Below are 24288 nucleotides of genomic sequence, written 5' to 3'. Positions count from 1 at the left end.
TCCTATGATACTACTTTTAAGCCACTACCATATCATGCTTTTCTGTTAAATTGGCAATAGGATGTTAGCGTCTGACCTTTGGCTTAGGGTTTACATTAGAAAAGGGTAGGATTTTTTTTTTTTTTTTACTCTGATAACGTTAAAACCTAATCTATCAATCAAAACCTAATCTTTAGGGCTTCTAAGCATCACTACAATTTATAGCAAGATCTGTTCAGTGTTAAAATTAAAGGCTTGCTTTCACCAGGACAGCATAGGGAGATTTTCTTTTGTGCCTAGGTGGTCTTTTGTATAAAAATTAGTAGACAAAGCAATAAGATAGCATTCATACAGTGTAGAAGAACACCTCCAAAAATTCCTGATTTGATTCATTCACTAAACAAGTGTCTATTTTATGTTTGGTGCTTTTATATCTATTACACAGCTTTTAAAGAAAGGTCCAGTTGCTAAGTTCTTTTCATAGTATTCTGGATTGAAGTCACCAGTACACCCTGCAACTCCTCTAAGGGAGTATTTTGTAATTAGTGGGTGTGAGTAACAGATTGTGCAGTACCCTCCTACCCTTAATAGGCAGGGCCCCAGGATTTATTTGGAATGCCGTTTCCAGAGTTTGAAAGTCAGTTGTTTGAAACCCAGAAACAATTACCTAAGTAGTAGTTAGGTTCCCCAGTAGTCCCCATGAGACTACTGACCCATAATGTTTGTTACAGGCTGAATCATGCTCCCTCCCCCAACTCACATGTTGAAACTCTAATCGCATATCCTCAGAATGTGACTGTAGGTGGAGATGTGACTTAAAGAGGTGTATTTAAAGAGATAACTGAGATAAGATGAGGCTGTTAGGGTGCGTCCTATTCTGATGACTGGGTGTCTTTGTGAAGAAGAGGAAATCTGGACAGAGACATCAGGGATGCACGTACACGAAGGAAAGGTCACGTAGAGATATGGTGAGGAGGTGGCCATCTGCAAGCCAAGGACAGAGGCCTCAGGAGGAAGCAAGCCTGCCAACACCTTGATCTTGACTGCTAGCTTCCAGAATGGTGAGAAATAAATTACTGCTGTTCAAGCCACCCAGTCTGTAATGTCTTGTTATGGCAGCTTTGCAAACTAATACAATATTGTTGGTATAAGGAGTCACAGAACTTAACCACCATTCATAACGTTTTACATACTGCAAGATGCCTTCTGGATTCTAACTCCAGACATCAAAAATGCATCTTCACTTGCCCCAGTGGCAAGTGAGTATGGCCTAGTCCCACCTTTCTGACTTAGCAGAAAACCTCACTTCTATGGCAGTGGCTCCAGCAAACAGGCTGTTCTTATAAGGGGTGCAGGAGGTTCTCTTAGAGACTCGGGGAATACAGCAGTAATAGCTAGTGGCTGTTGTGAAGGGCTAGGTCATTCGAGTAGCAGGGACTCTTCAGACTAGTGAATAGTATAGGAAAAGAGGTTGTGGTAGCATTTCCCCTGTACTTTCTGGGGGAAGCAGGGCTTTACGTTATGGGGCACAGGAGAGCCAAGTCAGGAATGGCAGTACTGTCTGTATGGAAACTGAAGACTGCTTACATTTTATGGTACCCTTTTGATTTTACACCTAAGAGGTCATGTCCCACTGGGAGAGGGGTTTGGTCCCACACCTTTTGTCTTTTCTTAAGTTTAAACAGGTCTCCCTTAGAGAATTACTTTTGTACCTCGCCACCGTTACTATAGGAGCTTTGAATCCTTCTGGTATGCTGGGCCAGAAACATGGCTGTGAGTCCCTGGCATACACCAGAGGAGATACTCTGCCCATAAAAAATTTGTTACTTCTATTTCTGGACTGTCCCACCAAACCTTTGGTAAAAAATTAAATAGTTTGGAAGAAAACTAAGGACCATTTATTTCAAATGCTCTGACTAGACCAAAAAACTGTCATTTCCAAGTTTCCGTGCCTATGCTGGTCATGTTTTGTTTTTGTTTTTTTTTTTTCCCCATCCACAGCATTAATTTTCTTCTTTGCTTAGTTGGAGGAGCATTATCTCTGCAAGATGACATTGGAGACGACAGACCCGTGTTTAATGTACTGGACTGCAGTAATTGTTAAGACTCATTAAAATTCCAAGACGGTAAATAATTGCTCCTGTAGGAGCTCTACAGAATCAGGAGTGTTAACCTCTTCTCCCATGGAAATACTTTAAACACAAAGGAAAAAATGCAATTAGGGCAGCTAGAAAACATTAAGATCTCTATAAATATAGAGCTTTGTGTAATTAAAAAATATTCCATATTCATATTTTAGAACTCTAAAGGATCCAGTGCAAGACCGAGGTAATAAAAACTAAAAAAGTTTCTTGCATTTTTTTTGCTGCAAAGCCAAGAACACGTGAGACCTGAATTCAGAGTAGGTGTTTTATGTTCACTTTTATTTAGTCCAGGCTAGTTGGAGGTAGGCACCAGTAATGGGGACCAAGAGCTATCCTAGGCAAGAAGTGGAGGGCAAGATCTACAGACAAAACAGAAACAGGAGAATTCCCCTTCTCTGAGGCAAATTAAAAAAGGAAATGGTTCATGGATCCTTTCTATCAAAAAAAGTTTTGGTCTAGCAGGGTCTCTTAACCTCTCTCTCCACAAGCAAGATTATTCTACATTCTGCCCCAAACCTATAGTTTTGTCCCTAGTTAACTGAAGCCTTTCATGTGCACACCATAAGGCTACTCTCACATTGAGAGCGAGCTGCAGATAATGCTTAATATCTGTGTAATTTCAACTATGTAAAAGAGGTCCTTATTGCTTTTATATTCAAATCCTCATTTCCTCTTCCTTTCCCCAACTCAGCTTTTGGGGATTTTATCAGCAGTTAAGCCAGCAGTTTTGTGTCCTATGGCCCAGCTTAGTACCCTGTCAGCCCCTGTCCTCTCTCGTGGGGTCTGCCCAGCTCTTCCCTATCTTTCTTTCCTTTTTTTTTTCTTTTTTTGAACAAGCTTTTCTCTGCCAAATTTTCAACATCCAATTGGCAAGATACTCTGCTCTTTGCAGAAAAAGGTTAATGGCAGCTGTCAGAAGGAGGAGAAAGTGCCAGACTGTGTGAGAGCAGAGAGGAGAGAAACAGTGAGGCTACTCCACAGGATTTTTCTCATAAATTTGTTAAGACGCGCGCGCACACACACACACACACACACACACACACACACACACACACACACTTCTCAAGCCCAGTCCTGATACAGGCACACATTTATCTTTGCAGCTCTGCAGTTATTTTTGCTGGATTGCTGGTCTTGCCTCTCTCAGCCTCTCACACTCTGCTGCTCTTAGTTTTTTGGACAAGAGTTCAACATTGGAGCTAAGGAAACGAGTTCAAACATCACAAAAAGAAGAAAACCAGATCAGAAACATTCAGGCTGGGAACCAGAACAAAGTTTGTTGCCCCACAAAGAACCATTCTTTTTCTTTCTTTCTTATTTTCTCTTGCTGTTGCCCCCTGTCCCTTGTCCCCCAACAGCTCCTAAGTCCATTTGGCTCACTTCTGCGGTACAGCAATCTGTGCAGATGCTAAAACAGGAGGATGAAATGTCATGTTGTGACTGATGACTGATGCACTCCCTGAGCGAGGGAGAGGACTTTTAGGTCCTGTGCCCAATACTGGCCCCAGCATTTAACCCGATTCACCACCTTGAAAAGAGAGGGATACATGCCAAAGAGTGATTGATCAAAATCAAGAAAACAAATGGAAGAAGGAATCCAGGGAGAGGACAAGGTCTGAGCCAAGTTTTGGAACAATACTTCCCTGGAAATTAAAAAATGGGACAGAGTGCTGGGAAAGGGAGATGGAATCCAAAGCTCCATGACCCACAGAACAGACTGGCTGATACAAGTTCATTCCAGTGTGGTCGGGCCCCTGATGGGAGGATGGCATTCATGGTGGAGAAAAGGAATTTGTACTCTAGGGAGAAATTCCATCTTAAGTTTTAGCAGGATCTGCTTATCAGTCCAACTTCTTCAAAAAGTTAAAAAGGAGCCTGGCAGTGGGGAATGATTTTTCAGTTTTCATTTTTTTTATTCAAGTTTTTTTTAGTTTATTTAATTTTTTTTTTAGTAATCTCTATACCCAATGTGGGGCTCAAACTCAAGACCCCAAGACCAAGAGTCACATGCTTGTCCGATTGAGCCAGCCAGGTGCCCTTCTGTTTTCATTTTAATTTAACTATCATTGACATATTGTGAAATGCACAGATCTTTAAGTGTACAATTTGACAAATTTTGATAAATACATATATCCATATAACCACCACCCCAACCAAAACACAGAACATTTCCAACATCCCAGAAAGTTTCTTGTACTATCTTTCAGTCAATTCCTACAGGAAACCAGTGTTCTAATTTTACCACCATAGATGAGTTTATTCTGCTCATACATTAATTGCATTTTATTTTGTATCTGGTTTCTTTTGTTTGATATTGTGTTTTTGAGATTCATTCATAAAGTTGCTTGTATTTAGTTCATTGTTGTTTACTGCTTAGTAGTATTCCATTTCATGATATAAAATAATTAAAAATACCTGTTTTGTTAATGAACATGAGGACTGTTTCCAGTTTTGGACTTTTACAAATAAAGTTGTTATGAACACTCTTGTACACATCTTTTTGTGGACACATCTCTTGAGTAAGTAAGAAGGGAACTGCTGGATTACAGGATAAGAGTATATCTAATTAGGAGTACTAGAGTATTTCTAATTTAATAAGAAACTGCCTAATGGCTTCCCAAAGTCTTGTACCACTTTAAATTCTCACCAGTATCAGAGTTCCAGCTGTTTGACACCTAACAAGTGGTATTCCCAGTTTTGTCAATTTTAGCCATTTTTGTGGGATTGTAGCACAATCTCATTGTGGCTTTCATTTGTGTGAGCATTTTTCCATGTGCTTAATTTGTGTATCTTCTTTGTGAATTGTCTATTCAAGTCTTCTGCCCATTTAAAAATTGTATTGTTTTGTCTTTTTGTTACCAACTTTTAAAATATCTTTGCGATAGAAGTCCTTTGCTCAATATACACACACGTGTGCACACACATATAAAGTGAATGTTCTGATGAGCACAAGTTTAAAGTTTTGATAAAGTCCAATTTTTTTTCATTTTTCTCTTATGTTTAGTGTTTTATGTTCCCTATGTCTGCCAAATTGGGGGTAATTTTAGCTACTGATGGGCCATTTGGCGAACATCTGAAATTAAAAAACATTTCTTTATTAAGGCTTAAAAACAACTACCCATTGCTAATCCTTGTTTACAAAGGCCCAATTTTGGAACCAAAAACACTGGCTTTACCAAAAATTCCAGGGCTACTAAAGTTTTACAAATGAAAGGTTTACTTTCAAAAATATTTGCATTCAACATACAGGTCATATATATTTACTGACAGCATGAGATGATCTATATCAAATGGGCACAATATGATAAGTGTGATGGGGTTAGGGAGGGGGGCACTAAGTGTCTGGGACTCAACTTTAGTTTTTAAATCTCTCTGAAAGGAAATTCTACCACATCCCTTTGAAATTTATTCCATGTCCACAGATTTTTCCCTATGTTTAACTGAAACATATCTTTTTGTAATTTAATATACTCTCTCATTCTGCCCTTAGATGAATAGAAAAAAGGAGAAACCTGGGCCCTCGCCATTTAGACAAAAGCCTTTACCCTATCATTAAGTTCTGTACTTGTAATTTCTCTATGTAAGCTGCCCTTTTGAAACAATTGTTTATTTTTAAACTATTCCTACCTTCTGCTTTTCAAATCTTTTACCTAATTTATTTTTTGAGTTTGAGTTACAATGTCATATCCAAATACAGTCTTAAAATTTTGGGGGCTAGGGCTGTTTACATTCCCTTTACACTAGAATGACAGACAACCAGGATTGGGGGCAGGGGGGAAACATCTTGGAAATAATCTGACTCAAATAATCTCCAAATGCTGAATTCATTCATTCTTTCTTTCTTTCTTTCTTTCTTCTTTCTTTCTTTCTTTCTTTCTTTCTTTCTTTCTTTCTTCCTTCCTTCCTTCCTTCCTTCCTTCCTTCCTTCCTTCCTTCCTTCCTTCCTTCCTTCTTTCTTTTCTTTCTTTTTTTCCTTCCTTCCTTCCTTCCTTCCTTCCTTCCTTCCTTCCTTCCTTCCTTCCTTCCTTCCTTCCTTCCTTTCTATAAAACATTTCTTTTAAAGTCTTATTTATTTTTGAGGCAGAGAGAGACAGAGCATGAGCAGGGGAGGGGCAGAGAGAGAGGGAGACACAGAATCCAAAGCAGGCTCCAGGCTCCGAGCTGTCAGCACAGAGCCCAACGTGGGGCTCGAACTTACGAACCGTGAGATCATGACCTGAGCTGAAGATGGAAACTTAACCAACTGAGCCACCCAGGTGCCCCAATGCTGAATTCTTTCTACAACACAAGTGAGCAGCTTCTCCAAGAAAGAACTAATTTCCTATATGGCTGTTTATTTATTTTTTTTTTTGGCTGACAGATACAGAAGTTTTTCTTTCTGTTAAACTAAAAGCTGCCTTATAATGTCTACCAACTGGTTGTGGGGTTACACAATTAGTCTATATATAAAACGTTCATTCTTTTTCCCCCCCAATTTTATTTATTTAAGTGATCTCTACACCCAACATGGGGCTTGAACTCACAACCCCAAGATCAAGAGTTGCATGCTCTTCCCATTGAGCCAGCCAGGTGCCACACCCCCTGCCCCCAACCCAAATTCCTTCTGTAAAGGGTTGCATCATCTTGTTGCTGCCTATGGGTAATATTTTGGAGTTGTCTAGACTAATACACTTCTTAATATTTTCAATACTCTAAAGCACCTCCATTTTCACAAGATGATGAAAATCTGAACCCCATATTTACTGACTTAAATTTTTAAAACTTTTTTACTTTGAAATAATTTCAAACTTACAGAAAAGTTGCAAGAATACAAAGAACTCTCCAACCCTTTATCCAGATTACTTAACTGCTAACATTTTGCTATCTTTGCCTCTATCATTCATTTACTGTATCTCTATGTAACTTTATATGTTTCCTAATTGTTAAATTTAGATTACATACTGTGTAGCAGAAAAACACCTGTGTTCTTCTCAGTGCATATAATCAGAAAGCATGTAATGTTGATTTGTACCACTAAGGGTGATGTTAAACTTTAGTCACTTGGTTTAAATGGTATCTATTGGGTTTTTCCAATGCAAATTAACTAAAAGAATTTTGTGCTAATTAAGTGGAATAGTTTTTTTGTGAAGAGATACTTTCAGACTATGTAAATACAAACTTCTACCTACTGTTTTTCACATTTATTGATGATTCTTGCCCAAAGCAGTTACTACTATGATGGTTGCTAAATAGTGATTCTCCAATTACATCATTCCTTCCACCTTTACTAGCTCACATTCTACTATAGGATACAGCTTTCTCCTTTCTCCCCCATTTGTTTATTCATTCATTTCTTCATACCAGTATAGATTCACAGATTTCTATTTTATTCAATGGGTTATAATCTGCTACTATCAATATTTATTTTGCTGCTCAAATTCTTCAACATTTTGCCATTGAGAGCCCCATGTCCTTCTGAAATATACCACCGCTCTTGGAACACTTTCTGGTATAAGATGTTCTGGATTTATGCTGTTCTATGCCACACATAGCCTTAGACTCTGTCATGGCTCCAAGGAGTCCTGAATACCTGAGTACTTGGGCAGCAATATTTAGGGTCTCCTTAAAATAATTTCTGTTGAAATGAACTCTGGTGTTATGATATTGTTGAGATGTTAAAGAAAAAAAGACGATGAAACTCATAGTAGTATATACTGGAAAGACGGTAAAGATGTTGCTTGTAATTTGATTCTGTATGAGCACCCATGGGGGCTCCTGGTATGTTTTAATCTTTCAGGATACTACAAACTGCATAAGTAATCAATTTTCTCTCCTGACAGTGCCTGAGAGTTCACTCCTGGATTCACCTTATTTTTCTCTAACCTCATTTCCCTTTGATTATTAGAATCACGAAGATGGGAATGTAGAGTAGAGGACAGTTCTTTGGGAGATTCTGATATCCTCTATCATTTCAGAGAAGCGCTGCTCCAGAAGTATTCACTCAATTTGGAGTACAGTAAGGTGTACAACTGAGTTTCTGGTTATTCATTCCATCCTTTTGGAACATGCTTCCCTTTAACCTCAATGCTGAATGAATACAATATTGTGAATATAACTTCTAATTTTATATGATAAGAAGTAAAAATGCATAATGCGAGTTAGAAAAAAAATTACCTGGAAGATAAAATAGTGGATGTTCTTTTGTGTACCCAAGATATTTAAAAACAAGGCTTCTCTGGCCATAAACTATCTCAAATGTGACCTGTACCAAATTTACTTGGTTGTTGGAACTTGACAAGATCACAGCTAGAGACGAAATAGCCTTAATTTCACTATTTGAACAATGTATGCCTGGTAAAGTGTAGAGATAAAAACCCAAAGGAATAGGACCCAAGTCTTCAAAATATAATTTCCATGTATCCCTTCACTTGCAAACCAAAATACTGAAAGTGTATATAATTAACTATACGTATTCCCAAATGAATCAATTTAGTTTTTGATGATTATATTGATTCTGGCCAGTGTGCATAAAATCACAATACACACAATTTCTTCAAACCAGGATACTTTGACCCATGAACAATATTATGCTCCAACCTGGTTACCACATTCACTTTATATGAGCCATTGTGCTGGTGACAAGTTGAAAAGCTGTTCATTGTTGCAGGGAAATTATGTTATACAAAACAGAAGTGTATGAATAAGAGAGTCATAGGAGACTTATAAATGCTTCGTGACCTCACTGTGAAGTTGAACATAATCACTTGCAGCTATGTTATACATAGGAGTGTGGTCTTTCAGATATCTGTACCTACAAATATCTGGAGTGTCCCACCTTGTTACATCTTTCTGAAAACAAGGAACTGTTATGTAGCAATATAACCTTTAAAAAACATATATAATACTTATGTTAAACTCATTGTTATCCCTCCCAAATACACCAAGACCCAAATTCTCAAGCTCTATTGAAAGTAAGTCTGAAAACTTAAAGTCTCAAATTGTCTGCATATACAGAAAAGTTTTAGTTGAAAAGTTTCCACAATTTTCCCAACAGTTCTATAATACTTGCCCCAAGAACCAATAATCCAACTCCTTGAGTAGATGTTAGTTATATGTTAGCTAGTATCAATTCAGTGCTGGATTTATGGAGACACTAACAAGATTTCCTGCCTAAGAGCTGGCAAGAGGACTTGGCAAAGAAATGAAGGCACCTGGGGTGCCTGGGTGGCTCAGTTGGATAAGTGTTCGACTTCAGCTAAGGTCATGATCTTGTCATGAGTTCAAGGGCCGTGTTGGGCTCCATACTGACAGCTCAGAGCCTGGAGCCTGCCTCAAATTCTGTGTCTCCCTATCTCTCTGCTCCTCCCCTGCTCATACTCTGTCGCTCTCTCTCTCAAAAAGAAAGAAACATTAAAAAAATTAAAAAAAAACAAAAGGAACAAAGGCACCTTATGTAGGAGAAGAAGATAGAAGTGTAGTGTGGGAAATACAGACCTGTAATTTCCATTGTGAGCTGCGATACTGGAAGATAACAGACAGTGGTCAAATATGGGACTAAAATAAACAGAGAAGATGTTCAAATCTAAAAGTGAACTTAATAAAACTTTTTCTTAATGCTGGGCACTTTGTACCATAATAGCATTCTACTTTGACACTATCTCAATCTAGTTTTTCAAACTTTGTACCATAATAGCATTCTACTTTGACACTATCTCAATCTAGTTTTTCAAAGACAGCTTCTTTAGGGCTCCAGAACCATATGTAAAATGGTAAAAAATGTATATTTATTTGAAAAAATTTCAACAATGTCTCTTTTTCCAATACTAAGTGACTAGAGAGCCTGGGAATAGTAAACAATAAAGAACAGAAAGATGGTCTAAGTAGTATGATGCCACTTATTTCAAATTTGTATCATACTAAATCATATTGCATATTGTTTATGGAAACAAATATGTACATTATTAAAAAGGTAAAAAAGTAGACTGCAAAAATGCATACCAATTTTGGATAGCAGTTGCCACTACAGATGAAACAGGAAAAATGCAACTGAGAAGGGGTATGAAGAAGACTTTAACTATATTTAGCATTAAAAAAAGCTCTGAAGGGGTGCCTGGGTGGCTCAGTTGGTTAAGTGTCAGACTCTTGATTTTAGCTCAGGTCATGACCTTACATTTCATGAGATCGAGCCCCACATCAGGCTCTGTGCTGACAGTATGGAGCCTGCTTGAGATTCTCTCTTTCCCTCTCTCTCTGCCCCTCCCCCATGCTCGCTCTCTCTTCCTCTTTCTCAAAATAAATAAGTAAATATTTCAAAAAAAATTTAAAAGCCCTGAAGAACCCTCTTACATGTTGGTGGGAATGCAAACCGGTAAAGCCACTCTGGAAAACAGTATGGAGATTCCTCAAAAAATTAAAAATAGGACTACCCTACAATTTAGCAATGGTGCTACTAGGTATTTACCCAAAGGATACAAAAATACAGATTCAAAGGGATACATGCACACTGATATTTATAGCAGCATTGCCAACAATATCCAAACTATGGAAAGAGGCCATATGTCCACCAACTGATGAATGGATAAAGATGATGTGGTATATATATATACAATGGAGTATTACTCAGCCATCAACAAGAATGAAATCTTGCCATTTGCAACAACGTGAATGGAGCAAGAGCATATTATGCTAAGTGAAATAAGTCAGTCAGAGAAAGACACATGCCATATAATTATACTCATATGTGGAATTTAAGAAACAAAACAAATGAACGTAGGGGGGAAAAAAGGAGGTAAACCATAAGAGGGAGACTCTTAACTATAGAGAACAAACTGAGGGTTGATGGAGGGAGGGGGAAATGGGCTAAATAGGTGATGGGTATTAAGGAGGGCACCTGTTGTGATGAGCACTGCGTATTATACATAAGGGATGAATCTCTAAATTCTACACTTGAAACCAGTATTATACTACATGTTAACTAACTAGAATTTAAATAAAAACCTGAAACAAAAACAAATAAAAATTTAAAAAACCTAAAACAGACATAACAAAGTAGTGTTTGTTAATTCTGAGTATAAAGCTGATGTTATATTAATCTCTATGTTTTTTCTGAAAGCTTGAAATGTTTCATTAAAAATAATTTGGTATAACCACAAAGAAGAACATGTGGACCAAAACTGCAATTAAATATATATTACATAAAAAATGGCAACTATAGGTTTTCTCAATCTTCTGCAAACCATTTTTGTGATTCCTAAAATATCTATACTTAAGACTGCTCTCTTAGATCACAACATGGATACACAATGATAGGAAGCTTGAAATTAAGAAAGCACAGGTATAGCTAAAGATTTAGGGTCAGACTTTTTCATGCTCAAGATTCTAGAACAAGGCAAAATTCCAAGGTTGATGTGGAACTCAACAGGCAGTCTTAGTAAAATATTAACCAAAAATAATGAGCATGTAAACAGTAATAACTATCATCTACCATTTATCATCTCCCATGAAGCTGACACCTGTAGCACATGACACTAATGTATACATGCTTGTCTGTCATCCATGTCAAGTTCAATCCAATCAAAACTAATATATCACACACAAAGACAACTCCAAAGAGTATAAAATTTGGGGGCAGACCTACAAAACCTCAGAAATTAAAAGTCACTGCTATGAACAATTTCAAGGTAGAGCCTAGAAAGAATATATCACATTCTTCCATCTAGCTATTCTATAATTATCATTAAGCTACCAACCTATTGATAGGTTGAGAAAAAATTTAATAGTTCTATGGGTATACATAAACTTCCACCTTTCAAAAAAGGGATGTTTTTATTGGAGTAAGTCCATGCCAGTTCTGTGAACATAGCACGAGGAGTAAAAATGACATCAATCCTCGTATTTCCTAAATGGACCGTTAGAGAATTCTGTACAATGTTAAGACTTTACTTCCTAATTCTATTGGCTGTTACAGTGTGTTAGTTAGAAAGATTAGGGACAGAGTGGGAATCCCAAGATAGCCCTACCTCCATGGTACAGGAAGTGGGGTCTGGCAAGGTTTGAGGGTAGAGCAGTAGCACTACAGAAATCTATCCATACTTTAGATGCTGTCTGAGCACAAGTTGCAATGCCTGCCATGAGAGGACAGGTACACAAGACCCACTTGCACCCTGGACTCTTCTTGGATATAAAGCAAGAGTAGTGTGCTAGGGGAGGCAAGAAACCTTTCAGTGCCTAGGGCCTCATTCTGCTTTGACAAGAAAAGCAGTGTGTGCTGGGGGCAGGGCAGGAACCCTGTTCCTAAAGACTGGCTGCCACTGCAATAGTAAAAAATCTATCCTATCTTGCATTGACACTAGGCAAAGGAATCTATCACCAGAGAAGAGATAGGGAGTCCACTATGCCCCCAAATTCTGAACTGATTCAAAGCAGAAGTCTGCTGCTTCTGGAGAAGAGAAGGAAATCTGCCTGCAGTCTAGACCTTGAGAGTGGGGAGAATTGTCTGTCACTGGGGTGGGGCAGGAACACTGAAACGGAGGCTGCCTATGACTGAATTTGGAGCAGAAAAATGAAGAAACCTCCCCTGACCCAACCATGAACAATGGAATGGGTAACAAGAGCAGTCTGCTACTTGGAGAAGGGCAAGAGGATAAAGAAAGAGCCCTCCATGACACAGGCATGAGGAACGTACTGAAAGCTGAGAACAAAGTAGGAAAACAAAAAAAAGTCAATATTCTAGAACTTATATTAAATATATGATAGTGACAATTTGCTGGAAAATTTAAAGCCTGTGTGCAATGAAGTAACTACTGCTAAAACAAAACTCAAACCCAGCTCAATTACTGACTTACTTGACTCAGTTCCCAACACTAATGGCCTGATGGAAGAGGAATGCCTATTTCCAGACATAAATATTGTTGACTCCAGTTTCAACTGTTCTTTTACATATAGCATTTGCCATTTAATAAAAAAATTATGAGACACACAAAAAACGCAAGTGAACTTGAAGACAGATCAACAGAAATCACCAAAGTTGATAGTAGGAATCTCTAAATATAACATGAAAGACAAAACAAAACAGATATCCAAGAAATGTGGGACATGATCAAATGACCTAACAAATATACAACAGTAGTCAGAGAAGGAAAAGAGACAAAGAGGCAAAGACATATATAAAGAGAAAATGGCCAAGAATTTTCTAAAATTAATGAAAGACAACAAAATGCAAGTCCAAGAGACTCAGAGATCCAAAACAGGATTTTAGTCCAAACAGGAAATACAAAGAAAAACACAAGTAGGCACATTAGTTTCAAATGGTTGAAAACAAAAGATAAAAAGAAAATCTTGAAAGCAGTCAGAGAAAAAAAGAAACATGACAAAGAAAAAGTATATATATGAATATAAAAGACTTTTCATATGAAACTTATGTAAGCCAGAAAAAAATGTAACAGCATCTTTAAAGTATTAAAAAACAGAAGAGTCAACCTAGAATTCCATATCCAGACAAGAATAGCTTTCAAAAAGAAGGCATATTAATATGCAAGGCTGCCATAACAAAATACCAGACTGGGTGGTTTAATAACAGAAATGTATTTTCTCACTGGTCTCGAAGTTAGAAGTCCAAGATCAAGGTGTTGGTTGGGTTGGTTTCTTCTGAGGCCTCTCTCCTTGGCTTGCAGAGGACTGCCTTCTTTCTGTGTCTTCACGTGTTTTTTTTTTCCTCTGTGATCACATACCCCTAGTGTTTCTCCATATGTTCTAATTTCTTCTTCTTATATGGAACCAGTCAGATTGGATTAGGGCCCGCACTCTCAGTCTAATTTCAACTTAATTACTTCATTGAAGGCTCTGTCTCCAAATACAGTCACATTCTTGGAGTTTGGGTTCAATATAAAAATTTGAGGGGACATAATTCAGCCCATAATACCCCACCTCCATGTGTTTCTCACATGCAAAACACATTTACCCCCATCCCAATAGCCCAAAAGTCCTTTTTTTTTTTTTTTAAGATTTTATTTTTAAGTAATCTCTATACCCAACCTGGAGCTCAAATCTATAACCCCAAGATCAAGAGTTGCACACTCCTCTGACTGAGCCAGCTGGGCATCCCCCAACAGCCCAAAAGTCTTAACTCAGTTCAGCCTCAACTCTAAACTGCAAATCTCATCTAAATATTATCTAAATCAAATGTGGAAAAGACTCAAGATATGATTCACCTTGAGGCAAAAATTCCTCTGTAGATGTGAACCTGTTGAAACCAAATTATCTGCTTCTAAAATACAATGGTGGGACAGGCATAGGCTAGCCAATCCTATTCCAGAAGGGATCATGGGTCCCAAGCAAATTCAAAACCTCACAGGGCAAATTCCACTAGATTTTAAGGCTTGAGAATAATCCTCTCTGGCTGGATGCTCTGTCCTCCAGGCCCACTGGGGTGGCAACTCCACCCCTCTGGCCCTGGGTGATAGCCTAGCCTATTGAAACCTAGGAGGTAGCCTTGCCCTCTGGAACCAAGGAGGAAGAGACAGCCCTTCCCCCTAGACCTGTGCCCTCTGGGTTGGTGGGATATATACTAGACAGTATATATCTGTGACAAGAAACTCATTTCACATATAAAGACATAGATAGCTTAAAAGCAAATATATGGTAAAAGATATACCATGCACGCACTAACCTAAAAAAAGCTAGAATGGTTATGTTAATATCAGGCAAAGCACATGGAATACCATCAGATTTCAAGAAAGACATACAATGATAAAAGAATCAATTCATCAAGAAGATATAATAATCGTTAATGTATATGCACTCAATAACAGAGCTTCAGGATACATAAACCAAAACCAGTGAGTAAAAAAAAAAAAAAAGAAATTCCAGGAACTCTTATAAATAAATCTTATAAATAAGATTATATTTCTATAGGCCAGGAGGTTGTAGATTATAGGATTATGACTCAGGATGAGTCTGAAGGGTTCCTGACATCAATAGATTATCCAAAGCTACTGAATGGCACTGAGAAAACTGTCTTGGATTGCCAAATAAATAATCAGCTAAGTATATAGTAAACATTCTCTATACACGTAGTATTCTGCTAGGCACTTTAGAAATATAAGACATGGTTCTGGCAGTGAAGGATCTTTTGTAGTTGGAGAAATAAGAATCTCAAATATGAAATACAAACTAGTAAACTACGCAGAACTCACTAGAATTCACTCACTCGTTTAAGTTACTGAGCAAGTGGTACTTGTTGATGTGGTGCTAATTTTAAGATGAAAATTATATAGCTCATGTCTTCAACAGACAAAAAGCTTAGAATGGGAAGACAGATATGAAAACAAGTAAGTGTAAGTGTTACAGGTACTACAAAAACCCTAAAGAGGGAGCAGCACATTCTGCCTGGGGTTTCAGGAAAGGATGCATAGAAGAAATGATGTCCTAGCTGAGCTTGAAAACACAGATTCCTGGGATGCCTGGGTGGCTCAGTTGGTTAAATGTCTGACTTCGGCTCAGGTCATGATCTCACGGTTCATGAGTTCAAGCCCTGCAAGGGGATCTCTACTGTCAGTGCCGAGCCAGCTTCAGATCCTCTGTCTTCCCTGCCCCCTCTCTATCCCTCTTCTGCTCACACTCTCTAAAAAATGAATAAACATTAAAAAAAAACCCAAAAAACAAAAAACTCAGATTCCTATTTAGGTACTGTCCAGGGAGACAAAGTAGGGAAGGGCACATTAGGCACAAGGATCAATATGAGCAAAAGGACAGAAGTATAGAAACTGTAAATAGTTTAAAACGAAGTGGCTGGGTATGCTTCATGGCTAGGATGAGAAGGGATGTGTATTTAATAAATAAGCCAAATGAAAGAAAGTCTTGTAGGATGTGATAAGGAGTACAGAATTTACCCTACTGTCTTCTGTCTCTTATTCATTCAACAAATATTTACTGAGCAGATACTATATGCTAAGCATCTTTCTTGATATAGACAAGATTCCTGTCCTGTCCTGTCCTCATGAGGGTGTTACTGGGGGAACATGGTACAGTGAAATACACTGGACACACAGATTTGGATAACAAATGTCAGTTGCAGAAGACTCTACATCCCCAAAACAAAAAAGTAAACAGAATACATACACATAAAATAAACCAATGGGTGTATCTGGCAGTGATTCATGTCATATGTTTCTAGGGCTTCAAAAAGTAAAGTCAATCCTTGATCATAATACTTTCATAGACAAATCATTTTGTAGTATTAAGGGTCATCTTTCTCAATAGCCTGCATTGTTCCCTTAAATTCTTACTTGTAGTGAGGCAGAAAATTGACTGGTTTCTCCACCAATAGAAGGTGGTGTTGGTTGCTGTATTCTTTTACAGATAACCTAAGTCCCCTGTTTCCCAGGTTTTCCAGGGAAGCCTGCTAAAGATACAACTTCACACACTTCAAGCAATAACTTCAGTGACTGAAGCACATTCTCAATCAAGAAGAAACATATTAACACAATTCATGTATTGAGCAAAATTGTTTTGATGTTTACAGTAGCTTGATTGTAACATAACGTGTAATGCAAGTCTATTAGTGAATTCCTGGTTTCATTCACTCAAAACTTTTTGAAAAATTCTTAGTTCGAAATTTTCGATTTTGGTCTCATCCTGGAGATATTTTTTTTCCCCTTAGAGAGACTGAGTTAAGCCCATTCAAGCATATTTGAAAAATGGAACTAAGCTAAAATACTTTTTTCATTTCAAAGACAAGCTGTTACACAAAGAAATAATTTAATGCAGGTTAAACTTTGATACATTACTATGGTCAGTGCTTTAAGAAGCATTGTTCTTCTGTAAAATTTTGGTAAAAGTTTTTTAAATAAAAAAATTTTAATGTTTATTTGAGAGAGAGAGAGCGCGAGTGAGCACGAGTGGGAGAAGGGCACAGAGAGAGAGAGAGAGAGAGAGAGAGAGAGAGAGAGAGAGAGAGAATTTGAAGCAGGATCCAGGCTCGGAGCTGTCAGCACAGAGCCTGACGTGAGGCTCGAACTTCCGAACCATGAGATCATGACCTGAGCAGAAGTCAGACGTTCAACCGACTGAGCCACCTATGTGCCCCTGAAGTAAAAGTTTTGAAAACTAACCAGCCATGTGTTCTGCTTCCAGTGGGCTTTCAGTTGCATCTTCACTACATGGTTATTAATATCCAAAGGAGCTACTCGGAATCCAATTTCATTCTGTCCTTTGGATTTTTCTCTTTCAAGAAGAGAGAAATTAAAATTTCTATGGCAACATGCTACATTTGAGAGGCAGGCCTTACCTTTTTACTAATTAAATAAGTGAGGTAGATAACTAATTAGGCTGTTAAATATGCGTTCTATGAGGCAATATCCATATCAGGGGTAAGTAAGTACGGCTCTACAACTCCAGTCTGCATTTCTTGATCTGTGGTTTAATACTGCTGTCTTTAACATTATACCATGGAAGTTATCTGTATTTAACACAATTTTCCTTCACACATTGTAAGTGAACAAATAGTGCTTAACAAATAGCAAGGATTTAGCTGGACAACAGCATACCACTTCAAAATTCTGCAGAATTTTAGTAAATTTACACCACCAGTGCAGTTAAGTCTCTTGGTTAGTATGATTATAGCCTAGTTAGGGATATCATCAACCCCATCTATAAACTAGGAACAAAAGGAGCTTAGACTCAATGTTTTAAAAACTGTTCTCTTTCTCTGTATTTATTCAACTTTTCTTTCCTTCACTTTCTATGTCTGCTCTCTATAGCTCTCCTCATTCATTTTTATGTTTCTTTTATTATTCACAGTTTTTCTGTCCAGAATAGCCTTTCTCTATTAAACAAAAGAACAAAAAATAAAATAAAATCACAATATGAATAAAAGAGAATCACTGGGTATTTTACAGGCAACAGTAGGCAGAAAATGTAGCATGGGAAAGCAACATTAATTCATTGAATGGTTTTTTTACTTAAAAACTTAAGTGTGTTGTAACCCACTGTTCCCTAGAGACAACTGAGTAAGATATATGCTACTGACTTGTCAAGAATCCTTTATCCAAGTATCCTTAACTCAGATTTTCCTTCAGTACCCATAATTATCAGTGGTCATCGCTTCTATGAAACAACACATGGCATATGAGCAGACTGTCCTTAACCCTCTCCTTTCTAAGCAGCCCTTTTTTTCCCCCCAATATATGAAATTTATTGTCAAATTGGTTTCTATACAACACCCAGTGCTCATCCCAAAAGATGCCCTCTTCAATACTCACCACCCACCCTCCCCTCCCTCCCACCTCCCATCAACCCTCAGTTTGTTCTCAGTTTTTAAGAGTCTCTTATGCTTTGGCTCTCTCCCACTCTAACCTCTTTTTTTTTTTTTTCCTTCCCCTCCCCCATGGGTTTCTGTTAAGTTTCTCAGGATCCACATAAGAGTGAAACCATATGGTATCTGTCTTTCTCTGTATGGCTTATTTCACTTAGCATCACACTCTCCAGTTCCATCCATGTTGCTACAAAGGGCCATATTTCATTCTTTCTCATTGCCACGTAGTACTCCATTGTGTATATAAACCACAATTTCTTTATCCATTCATCAGTTGATGGACATTTAGGCTCTTTCCATAATTTGGCTATTGTTGAGAGTGCTAAGCAGCCCTTTTTGATACTTGAGCAAGTCACACTGAGGGAAGAATAAAGTGGTACTTTTGCAAATAGTAATTCCTATTATCTGTTGAAGAACTACCCTTTGCTAAGAATCCTGAATCTGGACACTGAGTTTCCAAAGGTAGCTCCTACTGCATCAATCTAAATAGCAGCTGAATTTTAACAGGGTCTTGTCAAAGTTCAAGTGAGAGACTTACCTGCTCCTGGGTCATCTTCTGCAGCTCATTCTCCCAAGCTGCCTGGTCATCGTCCAAGTTATAGGAAGCTGGTGGAGTGAGTCCACGAAGAATCAGGGGGTCTCGGTCATGGCAGAGGGCTGTCAGGTGTCCAATATACAACTTTAATTTGCTTCTATTCTGGTCAAGTTCTAAGAGGGGCTGGATGATCTGAAGTGAAAAAGTTGAGGAAAGTCAAGGTCAATCTGAAACAAGAAGTTCAAATATCTTTGTCTTCCAAGTCAAAGAAAACTGGCCAAAGAGTCAAACTGCTCTAACCACCACTGAAATCTTCAGGATTATAAAAAGATACAGTTCCACACAGTTGCACATTTACACTGTCACATCTAAACCCCCTTTTGGGAGACAGGTAGGGAATGCTGGCTTAGTCTATCAAGATGAAACTGAGAGTTCCATACTTAGGCAGGGGATTAAACACAGGACTAACTTGTTTTTACCATGATGACATTCATGATACAGAAAGACTCCAGTTACCTCATGATTTCTCTTCCCGTTTATTTATAAGAGGTTACAAAAAAAAAAAAATGCTAGCGAAATTTGCTCACTGAAAGCCTGGACAGCATATACTTCATGTGTTCCTTCACCTCCTGGAATGGAAGAAAAATTCTGTCTCTGGAGAAGGTGCAAGTTTTTCTTGGCCATGAGATGTGATGAGTGAACTCATTACTAAGTCTGCCTCATCCTGGCTTAAGCGCCCCTCATTCATTTCACAGAGGTATCCAATATTCTTTTTAAACAGTGATTGATAAATTCTTCTATAACACCAAACACCTGACTCACAGCCAAGGACTCTCTGAAATTCTCTCAGTTGTAACACTGGTTTGATGTTTATCTTGAAAAACAGTCCTGCACTTTTTTTTTTTTTTTTTTTGGTATTCCCTTTACTCTGGATGAATAACTATCCCTTGATTCCACTTGGAAGCACATGACAGATGACTTCTACCCCAGAATTTCATTTGACAGCTCTCATGACAATACTCTGGTCAGGTACTTGGTAGTTGGTCAAAGCCTGGCGCGTTTAGGAAGAGTTGGGCCAGATCTCACATCTCAGAACAAGGAAATGTTAGAGCAGCACCTGCTTGATACATAGCAGCTGTGAGAGTTGCGAAGCTCCACCAAAATGCTGGCAATTCTCAAAATGTTCCCAGGGCTTAAAAGGCAGAGGTCTGCACCTGTTACATGTCACTAGGCTGGCATTTTTCATGTACAGGACACCTCTAACCCACCTAATGAATAAAGGAGCTCAGTAATCTTCTTTACAGAAACAAGGACTGGCATTACTTTCAAAAATGACACTGATTTCTCCCTGGCCTCCCGAGAGGCCTGCTCCTGCTGCTTTCCTTTATTTCTCTTTAAGAGTTTTTTTTAAATGAATAAAGTTTTACATATTTTATGAAATTAATACATATTTTACTCTGAAAAATATGGGAAAAAAGTATAAAAGAAGTGACAAAATAGGCTATAGGCATTACCATTTGCAGTGTTGGCTGATTTTCTTCTAAGTCTTCTAATAAACTTATATAAACCAACTTTAACAGTATCACACTTCATATTTTGCTTGATACACTGTTTATCCATTTAATGTTATAAACATTATGAGTACTATTCAAACATTACCTATTCCTGGAAAAACATGGTTTTTAATGGTGGCTTTATAAATACATCACATTTCCTGTGTTTTCTAATATTAATTCCATGAAATAATTGAGAGGGAAGAGCCAGGGGCACCTGGGTGGCTTAATTGGTTAAGCATCCACCTTCAGCTCAGGTCATGATCTCATGGCTCGTGAGTTTGAGCCCTGCATTGGGCTCTGCATCTGGACAATGTGGATTCTTTCTCTCTCCCTCTCTCTCTGCCACTCCCTAACTTGTGCTCTCTCTCTCTCAAAATAAATAAAAACTTAAAAAAAGAGAGGGAAGAGCCAGGGCATAGTGACTAAAACAATCTTTAGCTTACTAAAGAGATCAGAGTTCAGAGGTTAGGCCTATCTAGTATTACATATTATAGAAGTTGAAGCCTGGCTAGACAAACCAGAGAAAGTAAATCAACTTAGCATTATTTTGTTTTTTAAACTCATACACACAATTCTATAAGGATAAAGGTTAAACACTTAGGTGCTGGTATGGACAGCTCTTGGGTTCTATAAGAAACCCCTAATCAGCAGGCTCATGGTACCAGTTTGTGCTGGCATTTCCTACCTATGATAGACATATTGACCCTGCCAATCACAGAAAGAAGGGACTCTTTGAATAAAGCAGAGGATTTAGAGAGTGGGGAAGTGGATAATTTTTCACTAACATCACCAATCTCTCAAAAAGAATTATATTTTATTTCTGGCCACAAATGTATACTCACTGCAGAAAATTTTATAAAGAATTCCAAAGCATAATCTTTAAAAGCAATATAAAGGCAGTATTCCCTTAAATGCATGCACACTTTGCACTTCAATAACTAAACTGCCTAGTCATGGTAATAGAACCATAAGACACCACAACCCTGAGGCCTCCACACAATGTAGCCCTATTTCTTTTTTCTTTCTTTCTTTCTTTCTTTCTTTTTCTTTCTTTCTTTCTTTCTTTCTTTCTTTCTTTCTTTCTTTCTTTCTTTCTTTCTTTCTTTCTTTCTTTCTTCTTTCTTTCTTTCTTTCTTTCTTTCTTTCTTTCTTTCTTTCTTTCTTTCTTTCTTTCTTTCTTTCTTTTTGGTTGTTGTTGTTTTTAGCTTGGCCTTGTCTTCCATTGATAAAAAAAATTTGGCAGGGGAGGGGGAATTCACTTTTGGGACTACCACTTATTCTGTATGTGTGTGTGTGTGTGTGTGTGTGTGTGTGTGTGTGTGTGTGTAGGGGGGGCACTCTAGATGTTATCACATCTGGGCTGCAAGGCTGAAAAAGCTGATATTTTAGGTAATTACTGTTTGAATAAGCAAACTGGCATGAAAGAATATGACCACAGAGGAAGGAGACAATGTGATAAATGGTAGTAATGGAAAAGTCAAATTTCTGATAGTAAATGACATTTAGAAAAATACTACCTCATTACTACATGACTTGAAATGAAAAAACTTATTTTTCAGGTCCTTGTTCTTAAAGGTAAATTTAAATTGATTTAAATGCATTTCATGTTGAAGTGCTAACTGACTAAAAAACATGATAGTCTTTTGCACTCTATAATTCCTCAACGTCCAAACTGAAAAGTTAAAAAATGATGGAATTTGAAATTCTTTCCAGAATAAAAATTCATCTATGCAACAGCCCAGATGTCTGTCCTTTCTTCCCATGGCTAAAGAAATTGCTTTAACAAAACAAAACAAAAACCCCATAGGGCTTACTATGTGAAGGCATAGGAAACAGCCCAAGTAGCACAGCTCTCAAATCTACCCTCTTAAAAAAATCACTTTGGCCTCTCTGGGACACATTTAACCACGTCAATCATGTGGGAAATGCCCTTATCTCTTCCTTTTCCCCCTATCTGACTTGGGCAGGCCACTTAGAAAAGAAATTGCATTTCCCACAAGGTAGAACTGCCACTGCCTAATCTCAAGAGGGAAAAGGGACGCTTGTCAAGTGGAATGAGGATGCCTTACAGGATCTGTAAGTTATGTCTTCTGTCCACATGCAACCTCAGTACATTGGCAAGAAGTCCTACCAAAAACTATCAGAAATGTGGTCAGGCTTAGTTCCATAGCTATGCAGAAAAATAGTTATACATCTTTTTTTGTCAAAATGAAGTTAAAAAATGAACTTATCGAGATAATTTCTGCTTGTATCAAATGTAATGTCAAAAGGCAATGTTCCCCTAGTCTTAATATTTACCAAATTATTAAGGAAAAGAATTTAAATTACAAAAAGGGATAAGATTTTTTTGGTTGACTTACTGATAGCTTTGTTTCTTCTCAAAGGATTTATTTGCTTATGTACTAGATTCTCAAACTGACTTCAGAGGCCAGCATTTGATGACATATGGTGACAGAGGACAGTGATCTTCTGAGGTATTTATTTTAACCTCCTTTCCACTTAAGTGAGATTAGATGGGTAAAGGTCTTTTGGAAGACAGATGAATTGCTCCTGTATTGTTCAGTGTAGACTGTGAGTGAAAATTCCATAGTTTTCCATTTCTGCAACCCATGTATCTATGATATCTGAACACACTTTCTTAGACCATTTGACTCTTCAATACCAGGATGGAATGTGCACAGTGAAAGACTTTTAACTAGTCCATTATTTAGCCTCCTTTTCTCTTCTCCCTCTACTGTTTCTTTGTCAGACACTTACTCTAAGTATAGATTAGTTCGTTGTAACACACTCTAGGCACTGGTTTTATTTTTTTAATTTTGTTTTTTATTTATTTCCTTATTTATTTTGAGAGAGGATGTGAGAGCATGAGCGGGGGAGGGACAAAGACAGAGAAAAGAGAGAATCTTAAGCAGGCTCCGCACTGCCGGCATGGAGTCCGACACCAGGGCTTGAACCCACAAACTGTGAGATCGTGACCTGAGCCAAAATCAAGAGTCAGAACCAACCGAGCCATTCAGGCATCCACCCTAGGCACTCATTTAAAAAGGAATGGTGTAGCTTCGTCATAAAGGCTGAATGAATAGGTACTCAATATTATTTGGAACTTAAGATTTTGGGGTAACTAGTATTTTGCTGTTTGGAAGATGCCATTTGTTATTATTTATTATTTATTTATGTTAAAGTAGTCTTCAGGCCCAGTGTGGAGCCCAACATGGGGCTTGAACTCATGACCCTGTGATCAAGACCTGAGCTGAGATCAACAGTCAGATGCTTAACCAACTGAGCTACCTAGGCACCCCAAGAAGATGCCACTTTAAAAAATATTTTATTTTTGAGAGAGAGAGAGAGTGCAAGCATGAGGAGGGGAGGGAGAAGGAGAGAGAGAATCTCAGCCTCCATGCCCAGCACAGGCCCAATGTGGGGCTTTGAGATCATGACCTGAGCCCAAATCATGAGTTGGACACTTAATGGACTAAGCACCACCCAGACACCCCAAGAAGATGCCATTTTTAAAAATGTTTATTTTTGAGAAAGAGCAAGTGAGTAGGAGGAGGGGAAGAGACAGAGGGACAGAAGATCTGAAGCAGGCTCTGCACTGATAGCAGACAGCCCAATGTGGGGCTTGAACTCAAGAACCATGAGACCATGACCTAACCTGAAGTCAGACACTTAGTTAAGTGACTTAAAGTTAAGGGTGACTGAGCCACCCAGATGCCCTGAAGATGCCATTTTTAAAAAAGCTAACATTTATCCATCATTTACTGTGCTCCTGGAAAATTATTT

The 24288-nt window shown here is 38.0% G+C and overlaps 1 protein-coding gene across 13 annotated transcripts in view; it reads right to left on the bottom strand.

Annotated features, from left to right (window-relative positions):
* The window catches only part of ERC1 (ELKS/RAB6-interacting/CAST family member 1), a 515043-nt gene that overhangs the window by 26078 nt on the left and 464677 nt on the right, over nucleotides 1-24288 (bottom strand). For 9 of the 13 annotated variants that reach the window (XM_058744143.1, XM_058744141.1, XM_058744150.1 and 6 more), the window contains one exon: nucleotides 18953-19141. In XM_058744143.1, coding sequence (XP_058600126.1) covers nucleotides 18953-19141 — 189 coding nt within the window. Of the gene's footprint in view, nucleotides 1-18952; nucleotides 19142-24288 lie in introns of those variants that run through there. The other 4 variants (XM_058744151.1, XM_058744153.1, XM_058744152.1 and 1 more) reach the window with 1 other exon arrangement.

Source organism: Neofelis nebulosa, chromosome 8 (assembly GCF_028018385.1).
Source record: "Neofelis nebulosa isolate mNeoNeb1 chromosome 8, mNeoNeb1.pri, whole genome shotgun sequence".
Taxonomy (NCBI): domain Eukaryota; kingdom Metazoa; phylum Chordata; class Mammalia; order Carnivora; family Felidae; genus Neofelis; species Neofelis nebulosa.
This window is presented reverse-complemented; position numbering and strand designations above follow the sequence as displayed.